Source organism: Oncorhynchus nerka, linkage group LG24 (genome assembly GCF_034236695.1).
Source record: "Oncorhynchus nerka isolate Pitt River linkage group LG24, Oner_Uvic_2.0, whole genome shotgun sequence".
Classification (NCBI taxonomy): domain Eukaryota; kingdom Metazoa; phylum Chordata; class Actinopteri; order Salmoniformes; family Salmonidae; genus Oncorhynchus; species Oncorhynchus nerka.
The window spans coordinates 66,695,006-66,713,233 of record NC_088419.1 but is presented as its reverse complement, the minus strand read 5'-3'; the positions used below and the strand labels follow the sequence as shown (position 1 = coordinate 66,713,233).

Here is an 18,228-nt window from a genome sequence, read left to right as displayed (position 1 = left end):
CAAAATAAATACAATTTCTGACAAAATAAAAACGTATTGAAAGCATTGTTTACTAATGGGGGATGCAGTCAGAGGCTATAAAGGTGATGAGGATGACAGTCCCCCCAGTTCTCTCTTTGCTGAAGCCATGAGTGCGTATGTCAGTGTCACGTTCTGACCTTTATTTCCTTTGTTTTGTATTTATTTAGTATGGTCAGGGCGTGAGTTGGGTGGGCAGTCTATGTTTGTTTTTCTAGGTTTTGGGTATTTCTATGTTTCGGCCTAGTATGGTTCTCAATCAGAGGCAGGTGTCATTAGTTGTCTCTGATTGAGAATCATACTTAGGTAGCCTGGGTTTCACTGTGTGTTTGTGGGTGATTGTTCCTGTCTCTGTGTTTGCACCAGATAGGACTGTTTAGGTTTTCGTACATTTATTGTTTTGTTAGTTATTTCATGTCTAGTTCCTTTATTAAAGAACATGAATAACCACCACGCTGCATTTTGGTCCGCTTCTCCTTCACCACAGGAAAACCCTTACAGTCAGTGCCCAACAGGTCGTAGATTAGATTTTTTCAGATGTCCAGGAGGAACAAGAGAACAATGATTTAGAAGAGGAGGAGGTATCTGAAGAAGAAGATGGTGAAGAATACAACCCAGAGCACGATGCATCATCTTCAGATGAAGAAGAAATTCCCCAAGCTGAAAGAGAGACATTTTTGTCAAAGAACAGCAAAATAACATGGTTCTCGTCACCACATGACAACCAGGGCAGGATGGCAGCACAAAATGTCATAAGGATGACACCAGGGCCCACAGGGCATGCAGTTTCCCATGCTCAAGACATCGCCTCAACATTCTACAAGTTCATCACACCAGTCATTGAAAAAATAATCTTGGAAATGACAAATTTGGAAGGTTTCCGTAAATCTGGAGACAACTGGAAAAGGATGGATGAGATTGACCTGCGTGCCTACATAGGGCTGCTAATCTTAACGGGTGTGCATAGGTCCCGAGGCGAGGCTACATGTAGTCTCTGGGATGCAGAGAGTGAAATGGCGATTTTCCGTGCCACGATGCCACTGAAAGGCTTTCACACTTTCTCAAGAATGCTACGATTTGATAACTGTCAAGACCAGCAAGACATGTGAGAGACAAACTGGCTGCCATAAGAGAGGTCTGGGAGAAGTGGGTGGAGCATCTGCCATATACAGTGCCTTGCGAAAGTATTCGGCCCCCTTGAACTTTGCGACCTTTTGCCACATTTCAGGCTTCAAACATAAAGATATAAAACTGTATTTTTTTGTGAAGAATCAACAACAAGTGGGACACAATCATGAAGTGGAACGACATTTATTGGATATTTCAAACTTTTTTAACAAATCAAAAACTGAAAAATTGGGCGTGCAAAATTATTCAGCCCCTTTACTTTCAGTGCAGTCTCAGAGGTCCGTTAAAAGCGCAGAGAGCATCACGAAGAACAAGGAACACACCAGGCAGGTCCGAGATACTGTTGTGAAGAAGTTTAAAGCCGGATTTGGATACAAAAAGATTTCCCAAGCTTTAAACATCCCAAGGAGCACTGTGCAAGCGATAATAGAACAGGGCTCCGGGCAGCCGAGCGGAAATGGAGGAAAACTCGCCTCCCTGCGGACCTGGCATCCTTTCACTCCCTCCTCTCTACATTTTCCTCTTCTGTCTCTGCTGCTAAAGCCACTTTCTACCACTCTAAATTCCAAGCATCTGCCTCTAACCCTAGGAAGCTCTTTGCCACCTTCTCCTCCCTCCTGAATCCTCCTCCCCCTCCCCCCTCCTCCCTCTCTGCAGATGACTTCGTCAACCATTTTGAAAAGAAGGTCGACGACATCCGATCCTCGTTTGCTAAGTCAAACGACACCGCTGGCTCTGCTCACACTGCCCTACCCTGTGCTCTGACCTCTTTCTCCCCTCTCTCTCCAGATGAAATCTCGCGTCTTGTGACGGCCGGCCGCCCAACAACCTGCCCGCTTGACCCTATCCCCTCCTCTCTTCTCCAGACCATTTCCGGAGACCTTCTCCCTTACCTCACCTCGCTCATCAACTCATCCCTGACCGCTGGCTACGTCCCTTCCGTCTTCAAGAGAGCGAGAGTTGCACCCTTCTGAAAAAACCTACACTCGATCCCTCCGATGTCAACAACTACAGACCAGTATCCATTCTTTCTTTTCTCTCCAAAACTCTTGAACGTGCCGTCCTTGGCCAGCTCTCCCGCTATCTCTCTCAGAATGACCTTCTTGATCCAAATCAGTCAGGTTTCAAGACTAGTCATTCAACTGAGACTGCTCTTCTCTGTATCACGGAGGCGCTCCGCACTGCTAAAGCTAACTCTCTCTCCTCTGCTCTCATCCTTCTAGACCTATCGGCTGCCTTCGATACTGTGAACCATCAGATCCTCCTCTCCACCCTCTCCGAGTTGGGCATCTCCGGCGCGGCCCACGCTTGGATTGCGTCCTACCTGACAGGTCGCTCCTACCAGGTGGCGTGGCGAGAATCTGTCTCCTCACCAGTTGCTCTCACCACTGGTGTCCCCCAGGGCTCTGTTCTAGGCCCTCTCCTATTCTCGCTATACACCAAGTCACTTGGCTCTGTCATAACCTCACATGGTCTCTCCTATCATTGCTATGCAGACGACACACAATTAATCTTCTCCTTTCCCCCTTCTGATGACCAGGTGGCGAATCGCATCTCTGCATGTCTGGCAGACATATCAGTGTGGATGACGGATCACCACCTCAAGCTGAACCTCGGCAAGACAGAGCTGCTCTTCCTCCCGGGGAAGGACTGCCCGTTCCATGATCTCGCCATCACGGTTGACAACTCCATTGTGTCCTCCTCCCAGAGCGCTAAGAACCTTGGCGTGATCCTGGACAACACCCTGTCGTTCTCAACTAACATCAAGGCGGTGGCCCGTTCCTGTAGGTTCATGCTCTACAACATCCGCAGAGTACGCCCCTGCCTCACACAGGAAGCGGCGCAGGTCCTAATCCAGGCACTTGTCATCTCCCGTCTGGATTACTGCAACTCGCTGTTGGCTGGGCTCCCTGCCTGTGCCATTAAACCCCTACAACTCATCCAGAACGCCGCAGCCCGTCTGGTGTTCAACCTTCCCAAGTTCTCTCACGTCACCCCGCTCCTCCGCTCTCTCCACTGGCTTCCAGTTGAAGCTCGCATCCGCTACAAGACCATGGTGCTTGCCTACGGAGCTGTGAGGGGAACGGCACCTCAGTACCTCCAGGCTCTGATCAGGCCCTACACCCAAACAAGGGCACTGCGTTCATCCACCTCTGGCCTGCTTGCCTCCCTACCACTGAGGAAGTACAGTTCCCGCTCAGCCCAGTCAAAACTGTTCGCTGCTCTGGCCCCCCAATGGTGGAACAAACTCCCTCACGACGCCAGGACAGCGGAGTCAATCACCACCTTCCGGAGACACCTGAAACCCCACCTCTTTAAGGAATACCTAGGATAGGATAAAGTAATCCTTCTCACCCCCCTTAAAAGATTTAGATGCACTATTGTAAAGTGGCTGCTCCACTGGATGTCATAAGGTGAATGCACCAATTTGTAAGTCGCTCTGGATAAGAGCGTCTGCTAAATGACTTAAATGTAAATGTAAATATTGAAATGGAAGGAGTATCAGACCACTGCAAATCTACCAAGACCTGGCCGTCCCTCTAAACTTTCAGCTCATACAAGGAGAAGACTGATCAGAGATGCAGCCAAGAGGCCCATGATCACTCTGGATGAACTGCAGAGATCTACAGCTGAGGTGGGAGACTCTGTCCATAGGACAACAATCAGTCGTATATTGCACAAATCTGGCCTATGGAAGAGTGGCAAGAAGAAAGCCATTTCTTAAAGATATCCATAAAAAGTGTTGTTTAAAGTTTGCCACAAGCCACCTGGGAGACACACCAAACATGTGGAAGAAGGTGCTCTGGTCAGATGAAACCAAAATTGAACTTTTTGGCAACAATGCAAAACGTTATGTTTGGCGTAAAAGCAACACAGCTCATCACCCTGAACACACCATCCCCACTGTCAAACATGGTGATGGCAGCATCATGGTTTGGGCCTGCTTTTCTTCAGCAGGGACAGGGAAGATGGTTAAAATTGATGGGAAGATGGATGGAGCCAAATACAGGACCATTCTGGAAGAACCTGATGTAGTCTGCAAAAGACCTGAGACTGGGACGGAGATTTGTCTTCCAACAAGACAATGATCCAAAACATAAAGCAAAATCTACAATGGAATGGTTCAAAAATAAACATATCCAGGTGTTAGAATGGCCAAGTCAAAGTCCAGACCTGAATCCAATCGAGAATCTGTGGAAAGAACTGAAAACTGCTGTTCACAAATGCTCTCCATCCAACCTCACTGAGCTCGAGCTGTTTTGCAAGGAGGAATGGGAAAAAATGTCAGTCTCTCGATGTGCAAAACTGATAGAGACATACCCCAAGCGACTTACAGCTGTAATCGCAGCAAAAGGTTGCCCCACAAAGTATTAACTTAAGGGGGCTGAATAATTTTGCACGCCCAATTTTTCAGTTTTTGATTTGTTAAAAAAGTTTGAAATATCCAATAAATGTCGTTCCACTTCATGATTGTGTCCCACTTGTTGTTGATTCTTCACAAAAAAATACAGTTTTATATCTTTATGTTTGAAGCCTGAAATGTGGCAAAAGGTCGCAAAGTTCAAGGGGGCCGAATACTTTCGCAAGGCACTGTACCTCTACCACCCTGGGCCTGACGTAACAGTGGATGAGCAACTGGTTCCATTCAGAGGCTCCATTCAATTGTTTTAATCTGTAATGTAAGTGATTTTCACTGTTAATTTGATTATTTATTGCTGTAATATTGTTGTTTTCTGTGACACTGATACTAACTACTGATCTCTTGTCAAAAGGTTGTTGTCCTTTCTGGCAGTATATGCCCAGCAAGCCAGCAAAATATGGCATCAAGATATGGGTGGCCTGTGACGCACAATCCAGCTACACTCGGAAGATGCAAGTCTACACAGGGAAGCCGACCAGTGGAGGCCCGGAGAAGAACCAGGGGATGCGGGTTGTGCTTGATGTGACAGATGAACTGAGGGGGCACAATGTCAGTGTGACAATTTCTTCACCTCTTATGAACTTAGCCAGCAGCTCCTGAAGAGGAAGATCACCATGGTTGGCACAGTTAGAAAGAACAAGCCTGAGCTCCCCCTGCACGCCTCGCAACAAGGGGGAGAGAGGCCTTCTCATCAAAGTTTGCCTTCACCTCCACCGCCACTCATTTCTTACCTCCCAAAGAGGAACAAAAATGTGGTCCTACTGAGCACACTGCACAAAATGGCTGAGATCAGTGATCATAAGGACAGGAAGCCAGCCATCATCCTGGACTACAACCACAACAAAGGAGGCGTGGACAACCTGGACAAGGTGAGGAACTTACAGCTGCAGGAGGATGACTGCCCGCTGGCCCCTGGTCATCTTCCATAACATCATTGATGTGTCCTTATACAATGCCTTTGTGATATGGAACAAGATCAACCCTACCTGGATGCCTGAAAAACAGATCAAGAGGAGGGTGTTCCTGGAGCAGCTGGGAAAGGCACTTGTAACCCCACACATTCAAAGAAGGGAGCGCCTCCCCCGCACAGCAGCCTCTGCAGCGCTTGTGAAAGCTGTTCAAGGGGCTGAATCTTACCCTGATCCACCTGAGGCTGCAGCTGTGGCAGGCAAGAGGAGGAGATGCCAATTCTGCCCCTCAAAAAAGGACTGTAAAACAAATACTATGTGCTGCACATGTGAGAACTACATCTGAAAAGTCCATGCACACAGACCTGCATACTGTCCTACATGTGCAAATTAGAGTTGATTGATTGATTTGATTTATATTTACTGTTGTTGTTTATATACCTTGTGTGTGGGGGCAATGGTTTAAAAAATGGGAGAAGACTAGTATTTTGTAGTTGGATTCCTCCTTGTACAGTATATAAGAATATATCACTATGTTGCCAAAAAAGTTGAAGGCTGTTATTGTTTCCCTTCAATAAAATGCAATTCAAAACTACTTTCTGCACATTTCTGATACTTTCTTAGCCTGTACAAGGGCTATCTCTTGCAAAAACAATTATGTTTACACCTATGCAATACCTTTAGCAATAATAATAGTAATGATAAACCTCTACTTTAGTAGAGTTATGTGTTTTCTTTTATTTCAACAGGTGTGTTGTAATAAAATGAGTTCTGTCCTCTGATTAAATGCAGTATTTCTGCATTGTGAAGAGGGAAAACCCCCATATTCACAAAGTTTGTGATGAATGACAGATATTTTCTTCATGCAAAATTCAATTAAGCTGCTTTATTTCAGGGGTTTAGTGAAGGCGGGTCATTTTTTACCCTTGAGACAAGGGGAGTATGCAGAATGTTAAGACTACACAAGGGTTAAGTAGAAATAGTTTTAAGTACTACGTAAGTTGTTTTTTGCGGGTACCCGTACTTTACTATCAATATTTTCAACAACTTCTACTTTTACTTCACTACATTCCTAAAGAAAATAATGTACTTTTTTACTTCATACATTTTCCCTGACACCAAAAATTACTGTTTTGAATGCTTAGCAGGACAGGAAAATGGTCAAATTCACGCACTTATCAAGACAACATTCCTGGTCCTTCCAAATACCTCTGGTCTGGCAGACTCACTGAACACAAATGCATCCTTTGAAAATGATGTCTGAGTGTTGGTGTGCTCCTGCCTATCCGTACATTTTAAAAACAAGAAAATGGTGCCATCTGCTTTGCTTAATATAAGGAATTTAAATTATTTATACCTTTACTTTTGATACTTAAGTATATTTTATTAATTACATTTACTTTTGATACTTAAGTATATTTAAAACCAAATACTTTTAGACTTTTACTAAAGTAGTATTTTACTGGGTAACTTTCACTTTTACTTGAGTAACTTCCTATTAAGATATCAGTACTTTTATTCAAACATGAAAATTGGGTACTTTTTCCACCACTGCATATAGGTAGGGGTAAAGTGATGAGGCAACAGGATTTATACTAAACAGCAGCATATGTGATGAGTCAAGAGCGCAAAAGGGTCTATATACAAAGTGTTTTATGGCAAAAATATACTTCATACATCAACCACAACTGATGGTTTTAAATGTATTTACCAGCAAATCAAAATGTATATGTCGCTTTGTTCTTTTCTTCACAGAGCTTAATCAGTAGAGGAGGGAAACCAATATGGACTGGCCTACCTGCACCTAGCAATCAATAGCTTTGTAATTAAAGGCCCCAGAGTGTTTCTATAAAGCTATTTCAAATAGGTTTTTGCAGCCGAGCTGTAATTGCTCTGAAAATCTGTTACACTTATGGCATTCGTTTGGGGCCTGGGAGAGCTGGGTATATGCGGCAGAAAGTGGTGATTCACTGAAATCACAATTCGTCTGGGCTTCTTCTTTTGGTATCAAATTCTTTATGGTGAATAAAAGAGAGATGAAATCACCCAGCCAGTCCTATCTACAGAGGGACAAAATACACACAATAATGAATAAGTCCCTTTCAAATGCATTGAGTGGTGTGCTGCTCCCTTCAATGGTGTGAACATTGCATTATCCGCTCCGGAGCGGCTGGAGAGCGCTGAGAGAGGCATGACGTCACCTGGACACAGGTAGGTAGAACCATTAAACCTCTCAGGGCTTCGCAGTTAATGTCTTGTTTCCATGGAGCAGAGCTGCATGCAATTAGAGAATGGCCAAGCAATACAGTGAGCCTTAATTGAATGGAAATTTTAAAAAAGAGGAGGCAGACAGAGGGAAACAAATGATTTGAAATCTCTGGAGTGGTCAGTGCTTTAGCCGAAATCGATGGAGAACAGATTACCAGTGCTCCCCTGTTTGATCAAACTAATGGAACATTGCTGCGGTCCGTTTCAGGGCTTGGCATTAGGAGGTCATGCTTGGGAAGCTTGTAAGCGGCCCTGAAAAGGTGCACATCTGGGACACCCCTCTCTTTGAGGGATCGATAGCAACCATGTTTTGGCCACTGGTATTTTTGGCCCCATTGATTGTCAGTGTGTGGCGGTGCGGCTCGGTGAGTCCGTGTCTGCTGCATGACAGGGGATGCCTGCCTGCCGTGGAGGGTGCTGTTCCAGTTAGTAATCAGGGGGGTTTGGACACATGGAAAAATGGGAAGTGACTGGTGCAGACAGCCTCACCCAGCCAGGCATACATCTAAAGAAACCTCTCCTCTTAACCCCTTCAGCCCCTCCATGCCTTACTGTCAACAGCAGGACAGGGGTCCTCTCAGAGACAATGCACACCATAATTTGCCACATTTAGTGTTTTAATATACTGGATATCAAGGGTGAATTGACAAGATTGCAAAACCCATCCATGCACATACTCCAACATACAGACACACGGACACAGACACACACATTCACTTCTGACTGTCTGGTGAAATCCTTGGCAGATGCCTTTCTGCCTTTGGAGGTGATTCAAAAGAGCAGAACGTAGAGTCATCCAAGACAACAGCAGAAGTGCCTCATAATCACCCCGATAGCATGAGTGTTTACCTTCTTTATTATGACTTTGGCAAGGGATTTGACTTAGTCAGTTTTCCTTCATTTTGTCATTGGAGCCAAAATCCTCTACTGTCTATCAACCAGAGACAACTGCACTGCAGCACTTGCTAGCTAGGTATCCTGGGTGATGATGCAAAGATAAGAGGGGATTTTCAGCCAATAGCATGAATTAGAGCCTAATACCCCCCATTAAAAGAATAGTTAATGCAACTGCTTTCTCCTCCTGGAGAGGGTCTGGTGTTGCTGTGATGGGGATATAAAGCACCCTTCCATTTTACTCTAAATGTACTTTTAAATATTTACCTCATTTTACCTCAACTGACTTTTGAAGAGCATGATGACACTGCAAAGAGAATGGATATTCTTTATTCTGTTATTGGGTGTAAACCTGGCAGGGCGTTTATAGCCTGCTGTATTAGAGAGATATTCCAGGTAAACAATTACTTAATTACTTATTAACAATTGCTTATTAACAGCTGAAGTGACAAAGAGCTGTCCAATCAAAGGCTCGTGTTGACTTTTGATGAGTGACAGTAAAAGGAACATAGGTGATACAAATCAAATCAAAGTTTATTTGTCACGTGCGCTGAATACAACAGGTGTAGACCTTACAGTGAAATGCTTACTTACAGGCTCTAACCAATAGTGCAAAAAAGGTATTGGGTGAACAATAGGTAAGTAAAGAAATAAAACAACAGTAAAAAGACAGGCTATATACAGTAGCAGGGCTATAAAAGTAGCATGGCTACATACAAACACCAGTTACGCTGATTGATGTAGTATGTACATGTAGATATGGTTAAATTGACTATGCATACATAATGAACAGAGAGTAGCAGTAGCGTAAAAGAGGGGTTGGCGGGTGGTGGGTGGCTGGACACAATGCAGATAGCACAGTTAGCCAATGTGCGGGAGCACTGGTTGGTCAGCCCAATTGAGGTAGTATGTACATGAATGTATAGTTAAAGTGACCATGCTTTATGATAAACAGAGTGTAGCAGCAGCGTAAAAAGAGGGGTTGAGGGGGGGGGGGACACAATGCAAATAGTCCGGGTAGCCATTTGATTACCTGTTCAGGAGTCTTATGGCTTGAGGGTAAAAACTGTTGAGAACCCTTTTTGTCCTACACTTGGCACTCCGGTACCGCTTGCCATGCAATAGTAGAGAGAAGAGTCTATGACTGGGGTGGCTGGGGTCTTTGACAATTTTTAGGGCCTTCCTCTGACACCGCCTGATATAGAGTTCCTGGATGGCAGGAAGCTTATGTACTGGGCTGTACGCACTACCCTCTGCAGTGCCTTGCGGTCAGAGGCCGTGCAATTGCCGTACCAGGCAGTGATGCCACCAGGATGCTCTCGATGTTGCAGCTGTAGAACCTTCTGAGGATCTCAGGACCCATGCCAAATCTTTTTAGTTTCCTGAGGGGGAATAGGCTTTGTCGTGCCCAATTCACGACTGTCTTGGTGTGTTTTGACCATTCTAGTTTGTTGTTGATGTAGACACCAAGGAACTTGAAGCTCTCAAACTGCTCCACTACAGCCCCAATTAGAGGTACTGTATTAGAGGTACTGTACATTATAGGAGATAAGAGGTCACCACGTTGAATGGAAATTAGACACAATATACATTTTAAATATATTTTCAGAATAAAAACATATACTCAATATGAACCATGACCTTTCACTGAAGACCCTCACATTTAAATCCAATGATACACTTACCCGATTTTACATTTTTATGGACCAGATTCCTTAAATGTAACCTGAGGTGCCTGGGAACTTTAATGCACTCCGCTAGTCATCCACTCATGGATTCAGCTAAATCCCAGGGGCATAGCATGAGTGAGGCTGATTGACAACTGTAATGGTCTTTGAACATATATATTATCAAGACGAGCGTAACCATGAGATCACGTTGAGGATCGCTGTAATTCACAGGGCCATAACGACCCACTCTGCAGTGTATTCCCTCTTTCCTCCACGGAACGTATATCAGAGAACATAATTTGCTCGCCACATACCTAGCTACTCCTGCAATTGGAATGAAGGGCCGGCCAATGTTTTCTAATAGCTTGGCTGTGTCTCCTTCTTGAGCTCAATGGCTCATTATATCATAATAAATGATTAATGTAATGACTGGGAGAAGACTCCTACTGCACCTGACACATTTATCCTCCTCCTGTCCATCCACACAGGGACTCTTGACTGTTTCTCTGAGGATATGTAACTAGGAACATTAGGGGAATCCCCTCATAGCACTGGAAATAGGCTAGAGTAGGAGGTACATGCAGTACATGCTTTTTAGAGTGGGTTGAGACTGAGAGGGAGTACTGTACCTGAGGCAGCAGGCATGGCCAGAGGAGTACAGGGACTTCCCAGTCCCACAGACTGGATGTTGAGCAGCCTTTTGGCTAGGGAGGCAGAGATTGGCTGGACCAGCAGAGACGTCAGGTTGGGCCACTCCTCCCTGTAACTCCCCACTGCAATGGATAACACAGGAACACTGGCTTAGGATCTGCTCTGGCTGTTTGAGCTTCACACTCATAAACCTCCCCCTACACTGACAAGGTCAGTCTGTTGGAAAGGTCATGGGCAGGTCACCTAAGTGTTTTTTTTTGGACCACCTTTGTCGAAGTAGTAAAACAAATATTGTTGTGATTTATTTATTCTTTAATTTTTTGGGGGCGTGTAAACTTAAATGACTAAGCATATCCAGTGCCAGTCAAAGGTTTGGACACACCTACTCATTCAAGGGTTTTTCTTTATTTTTCTTATTTTCTACATTGTAGTATAATAGTGAAGACATTAAAACTATGAAATAACACAAATGAAATCATGTAGTAACCAAAAAACTGTTAAATAAATCAAAATATATGTTATATTTTAGATTCTTCAAAGTAGCCGCCCTTTGCCTTGATGATAGCTTTACACACTCTTGAAATTCTCTCAACCAGCTTTATGAGTAATGCTTTTCCAACAGTCTTGAAGGAGTTCCCACATATGCTGAGCACTCGTTGGCTGCTTTTCCTTCACTCTGCGGTCCAACTCATCCCAAACCATTTCAATTGGGTTGAGGTCGGGTGATTGTGGAGGCCAGGTAATCTGATGCAGCATTCCATCACTCCTCTCCTTGGTCAAATAGCCCTTACACAGCCTGGAGGTGTGTTTTGGGTCATTGTCCTGTTGAAAAACAAATGGTAGCCCCACTAAGCACAAACCCGATGGGAATGGTGTATCGCTGCAGAATGCTGTAGTAGCCATGCTGGTTAAGTGTGCCTTGAATTCTAAATAAATCACAGACAGTGTCACCAGAAAAGCACCCCCACACCATCACACCTCCTCCACCATGCTTCACGGTGGGAGCCACACATGCGGAGATCATCAATTCACCTACTCTGCGTCACACAAAGACATGGCGGTTGGAACCAAAAATCGAACATTTGGACTCATCAGAACAAAGGACAGATTTCCACTCGTCAAATGTCCATTGCTCGTGATTCTTGGCCCAAGCAAGTCTCTTATTATTATTGGTGTCCTTTAGTAGTGGTTTCTTTGCAGCAATTATTTTGACCATGAAGGCCTGATTCATGCTTCTCTGAACAATTGATGTTGAGATGTATGTTACTTGAACTCTGTGAAGCAGTTATTTGGGCTGCAATTTATGAGTTGCAGTTAACTCTAATGAACTTATCCTCTGCAGCAGAGGTAACTCTTGGTCTTCCTTTCCTGTGGCGGTCCTCATGAGGGCGAGTTTCTTCATAGCGCTTGATGCTTTTTGCGACTGCACTTGAAGAAACTTTCAAGGTTCTTGAAATGTTCAGAATTGACTGACCTTCATGTCTTAAAGTAATGATGGACTGTCATTTCTCTTTGCTTTTTTGAGCTGTCCTTGTCATAATATGGACTTGGTCTTTTACCAGATAGGGCTATCTTCTGTACACCACCCCTGCCTTGTCACAACACAACTGATTGGCTCAAAAGCATTAAATTAACTTTTAACATGGCCCACCTGTTGAATGTAATGCATTCAAGGTGACTACATCATGAAGCTGGTTGAGAGAATGCCAACAGTGTGCAAAGCTGTCATCAAAGAAAAGGGTGGCAACTTTGAAGAATCTCAAATATAAAATATATTTCGATTTGTTTAACACATTTTCAAATCAAATCAAATGTTATTTGTCACATACACATGGTTAGCAGATGTTAATGCGAGTGTAGCGAAATGCTTGTGCTTCTAGTTCCGACAATGCAGTGATAACCAACAAGTAATCTAACTAACAATTCCAAAACTACTTTCTTATACACAGTGTAAGGGGATAAAGAATATGTACATAAGGATATATGAATGAGTGATGGTACAGAGCAGCATAGGCAAGATACAGTAGATGGTATCGAGTACAGTATATACATATGAGATGAGTATGTAAACAAAGTGGCATAGTTTAAGTGGCTAGTGATACATGTATTACATAAGGATGCAGTCGATGATATAGAGTACAGTATATACGTATGCATATGAGATGAATAATGTAGGGTAAGTAACATTATATAAGGTAGCATTGTTTAAAGTGGCTAGTGATATATTTACATCATTTCCCATCAATTCCCATTATTAAAGTGGCTGGAGTTGAGTCAGTGTCAGTGTCAGTGTGTTGGCAGCAGCCACTCAATGTTAGTGGTGGCTGTTTAACAGTCTGATGGCCTTGAGATAGAAGCTGTTTTTCAGTCTCTCGGTCCCAGCTTTGATGCACCTGTACTGACCTCGCCTTCTGGATGATTCCATATGTTTTATTTAATAGTTTTGATGTCTTCACTATTATTCTACATTGTAGAAAATAGTAACAGATGAATAAAAACCCTTGAACGAGTAGCTGTGTCCAAACTTTTGACTGTATAAAGTATATAGAAAAGATAATGAACTCAAATATTTTAAAATAAGATAATATTTGATAACTATCACCAAAATAAAAGCTAGACATTCCAGGAGAATCTAAAATTCAAAAAAGTATGCATTTAATAGTATTTTATTTAATAGGTTTTTATTCATTGCATGGGCCCTATCGATTTGTTTTATAATGTTTGAGTCACTCCAATAACATAAAAACATGCCACAAGCCATGGATAAACGTGTATAATTGCAGGAAATGAGCTTTAAATCTCTCTCTCTCTCTCTCTCTCTCTCTCAAAGCCCTCCACCTCTGATTGGGGCTTGCAGGTGACCTGCTAATAGGCTGGTGGATTTTAAGTTGGAAGTAATGGTTTCTGCAAACCAATGGGGATTTAGATGGGCGAAATGCTCCATTGATTCAGCCTCATTAAAACAGGCAAACTGTGAGCCTAATCCTGCTTTAGTAACACATTTATTTTGCAGGGTTATATTTTCCACTGCCAGCGCCCGGTTGGGGTGACAGCAACAGTCACACTCGAATAACAATGTAGCAAACTGGCCTATTCAACTCCACACTATTCCTGCCGTTTGTGTTTTCAATCCATAATGTTTCTCTCAAACAAAATATAATTATTTGAACAGTTATCTGAATGGAATTAAAATGTCTCCCTCTGCATTATCTCTGAAGAGTTGACTCATTGATGGTCACAATGCTAGATAATGAGTTGGTCTCTCAATGGAAATAGTTCACAGCAGGACAGACGTCAAGGTTACCTGCAGTGTGATGGGATTATTCTTGCTAATTACAACTTTAACATCTGAATCTGAATATTAACAAATGGTGATTTGAGTCTATTTGTGCCCTTAAAACTGACATATCCTATTTGGTCAGGAAGAGTGACTTATGGGCACTTGAGAACAAGATTCAATTATCAATCATTAAATATGATAATTTGATTTTTGGCTCTCTGAGGCCATGGCTGAGCTCAATTGAAAAGTTTGGACTCTACTATAAAATCTAATATAAAATCAAATCAAGTTCATTGGTACACGTACACAGGTTAGCAGATGTTATAGAGGGTGCAGCGAATTGCGTGTGTTACTAGCTCTAAGACTGCAGTTAAAATGTCAAAGAAGTTCACAAATAATCATCAAAAACAAAAAAACAAGAAATCACGAATACCAGTTAGCAACGCAAATAACACTGTATCAGTAATCCAAATGCAATCTGTGTACATAAACCAAAAATATATAGTGAGAATGATATGTACATGTACAGTAGTATATATATTAGCTATGTCAAGAATACAGTATATATATATATACAAATCCAGTGTATAAATATTCGGTGTGTATCAACAGTGTAACAAAAATTGAATGTACAGTAGTAGATATATTAGAATGAGCTATATGACGGATACAGTATATGAATACACAGTGTGAAAAACAGTATAAAAGATGTATATTGTAAAGGGTGCGAACTGGCAGCAGAGAAGTCAGACGCAGGAAAGAAATAACTGTGTTTCCAAAGGCGCAGTTTATTAACAAAACCCACCGGAAAACAGAATAATAAACTAAATGGGTACATAACCCGACGCACACCAGGACAGACACAAGCACTTACAACAAACAATCACCCACAAGGACATGAAGGGGAACAGAGGGTTAAATACACAACATGGAATTGATGGGATTGGAACCAGGTGTGATGGAAGACAAGACAAAACCAAAGGGAAAACAGAATAATAAAATAAATGGGTACATAACCCGACGCACACCAGGACAGACACAAGCACTTACAACAAACAATCACCCACAAGGACATGAAGGGGAACAGAGGGTTAAATACACAACATGGAATTGATGGGATTGGAACCAGGTGTGATGGAAGACAAGACAAAACCAAAGGAAAAGAGGATCAGCGATGGCTAGAGAATGGTCGGTGACTTCGACCGCCGAACGCCGCCCGAACAAGGAGAGAGACCAACTTCGGCGGAAGTCGTGACATATATACTGTAATGTTTCTACAGTATATGCAGTGAGCTACAAAAGTATTGGGACAGTGACACATCATTTGTTGTTTTGGATCTCTACTCACCCACTTTCAATTTGAACTGTTAAAAGTACTATCAGTGCAGACGGTCAGCTTTAATTTGAGGGTATTTTCATCTATATTGGTTGAACTGTTTAGAAATTACAACACTTTTTGTACATAGTCCCCCCATTTTAGGGGACCAAAAGAATTGGGACAAATTCCCTTACAGTGCATTCAGAAAGTGTTGACTTTTCTACATTTTGTTACATTACAGCCTTGTTCTAAAATGTATTAAATTAATGTTTTAATTGCTCAGGGAGGTGACCAAGAACCTGATGGTCACCCTGACAGAGCTCCAGAGTTCCTCTGTGGAGATGGGAGGATCTGCAGAGAAGAATAGGAGAAACTCCCCAAATACAGGTGTGCCAAGCTTGTAGTGTCATACCCAAGAATACTGAAGGCTGTAATCACTGCCAAAGGTGCTTTAACAAAGTACTGAGTAAAGTTTCTGAATACTTACATAAATGTGATGTTTCATTTTTCTGTGAGAAAAGAAATCAACTGTTTTTGCTTTGTCATTATGGGGTATTATGTAGATTGTCAAGGAAAAAAAACGATTTAATCAATTTAAGAATAAAGCTGTAACGTAACAAAATGTGAAAAAAGTCAAGCGGTCTGAATACTTCCCGAATGCACTGTCCATGTGTATTAAAGTAGTAAAAGTTTAGTGTTTGGTCCCATATTCCTAGCATGTAATGATTACATCAACCTTGTGACTCCACACACTTGTTGGACGCATTTACTGTTTGTTTTGGTTGTGTTTCAGATTATTTTGGAGTCACTTTTATTGTAAATTTTGATGAGTGAGAAATATTATACCCCCAAGATGCGAACATCTCACCATTACAATAACAGGGGAGGTTAGCATTTTTGGGGTGTATGATATTTGTGCGTCTGTAATTTTAATTCACGATCAATTCAGGACTACCCATATTCATGGTAGCATCCACACTAAAGTGGACGTGTTGCAGCATTGATGTATGTGTGTGTGTGTGTGTGTGTGTATGTGTGTGTGTGTGTTGGTGAGTATGGCCGTATGCATGTGTGTGTGTATATGTGTGTACTGAGTCTGCATGTGTATGAGCTGTGTGTGTGTGAGTCTACCTTTGTTTCTTACTACAGAAGTACTACTTACTACTCTAACTTGCTACAGGGAATGGCGTGATGGCTGTTCAACAATTTGATGGCCTGGAGATAGCAGCTCTTTTCAGCCTTTCGGTCCCAGCTTTGATGCACCTGTTCTGTCTTTTTCTGCTAGATGGTAGCAGAGTGAAAAGACTGTGACTAAGTTGGCTGAGGTCCTTGATGATCTTGTTGGCCTTGCTTTGACACAGAGTGCTGTAAGTTTCCTTGAGGGCAGGCAGCATGCCCCTGGTGACTGTGGCAAGGAAGTAAGTCAACTGTGGCACGCCCCAAGCCAGTCTGCAGTAAGGAAACGTACGGTGGGAGCCAGGCTTCTCTCTTCCCTCCTATAGCAATCGTTTATTATCTCATTTGGGCTTTGGCTCTCACACTGCTCTAGAAGCAATCTCACCAATAGGAATGATTAATGGTCCAGGTGAAAAATATATACAGTATCTCTCTTCCTGCCATGTTGAGACGTGCACCACATGCAACGGTTACGGGATCCATGTTGCACTAATCTTTCAGCTGTGAGAGAAGCCCTTTAGTTTTCCTTGGCTTTTTTTCAGCAGCGTTTTCTGGAGAAAGGTACTCTATGTGAATAGTACCAAATATTTAGACAGATAGTTTTGTACACAGAAAGAGAAAGATAAGATAAACGAAGAGAATGGGGTGGGAGGTAGCCTAGTGGTTAATTGCATTGGACCAATAACCGAAAGTTCGTCTGTTTGAATCCCCAAGCCGATTATGTGAAAAATCTGTCCATGTGCCCTTGAGTAAGGTACTTAACCCTAATTGCTTCTGTAAGTCGCTCTGGATAAGAGTGTCTGCTAATAGACTCAAATGTAAAATGAGATAAGAAAGGCAGTCATGTTAGTACATACTCATTCTTAGCGTTTCATCAACACAGGGTTGTAAAGAGGATAAAGAACTTTCATTAGATCATGTAACTAGCGGCTAGCCAATTTAGACAATACTTATGTGCTTTGCTCAAAATTGAAACAATATTCATTAAATATCATACTAACATTACTTAGGTGTTCTGTCTTTTTCAATCCATAATTAACTAGCAGTCTATCAATATTTTGCTCTGCATTTCAGAAGACTGTAACCCATGATCAACCTGTACATATTGTTAACTGTGCCTCCAACAAGCCCCACATGGCCCTTGCATCGGGTAGTCAATCCATTCTCTTTTGAATCCTGTGAGGATGTCAGTTGTGCATCACACCCTCTGATCTCCATCAGTATCACGAGCAAGAGCAGAGTTGCTGTATTGATCCAACCACAAGACTGAGGGAATGGAGCTGAGATCACTGGGTACATTTCTACTTTACAACAGGATGACTTCCCAAGGCAGACAAGCAGACCAAACACACTGACACATCCATACCTGATACACTGTCGGCTAGCTGCTGTCAGTACTAGCCCTGAGAAACAGAACCTACAGCTGTATTGGGTAAGCTGGTGTGTGGATTTCTCATTTGCACTTCCAAGGCATGATATATTGTGCTACATGGTTG

The 18,228-nt window shown here is 42.7% G+C and overlaps 1 protein-coding gene across 1 annotated transcript in view; it reads right to left on the bottom strand.

The window, feature by feature from the left end:
- Positions 1–18,228, bottom strand: part of LOC115108450 (inactive N-acetylated-alpha-linked acidic dipeptidase-like protein 2) — a 284,052-nt gene that overhangs the window by 96,086 nt on the left and 169,738 nt on the right. The window contains exon 6 of the mRNA XM_029632794.2: positions 10,937–11,080. Coding sequence (XP_029488654.1) covers positions 10,937–11,080 — 144 coding nt within the window. The remainder of the gene's footprint in view (positions 1–10,936; positions 11,081–18,228) is intronic.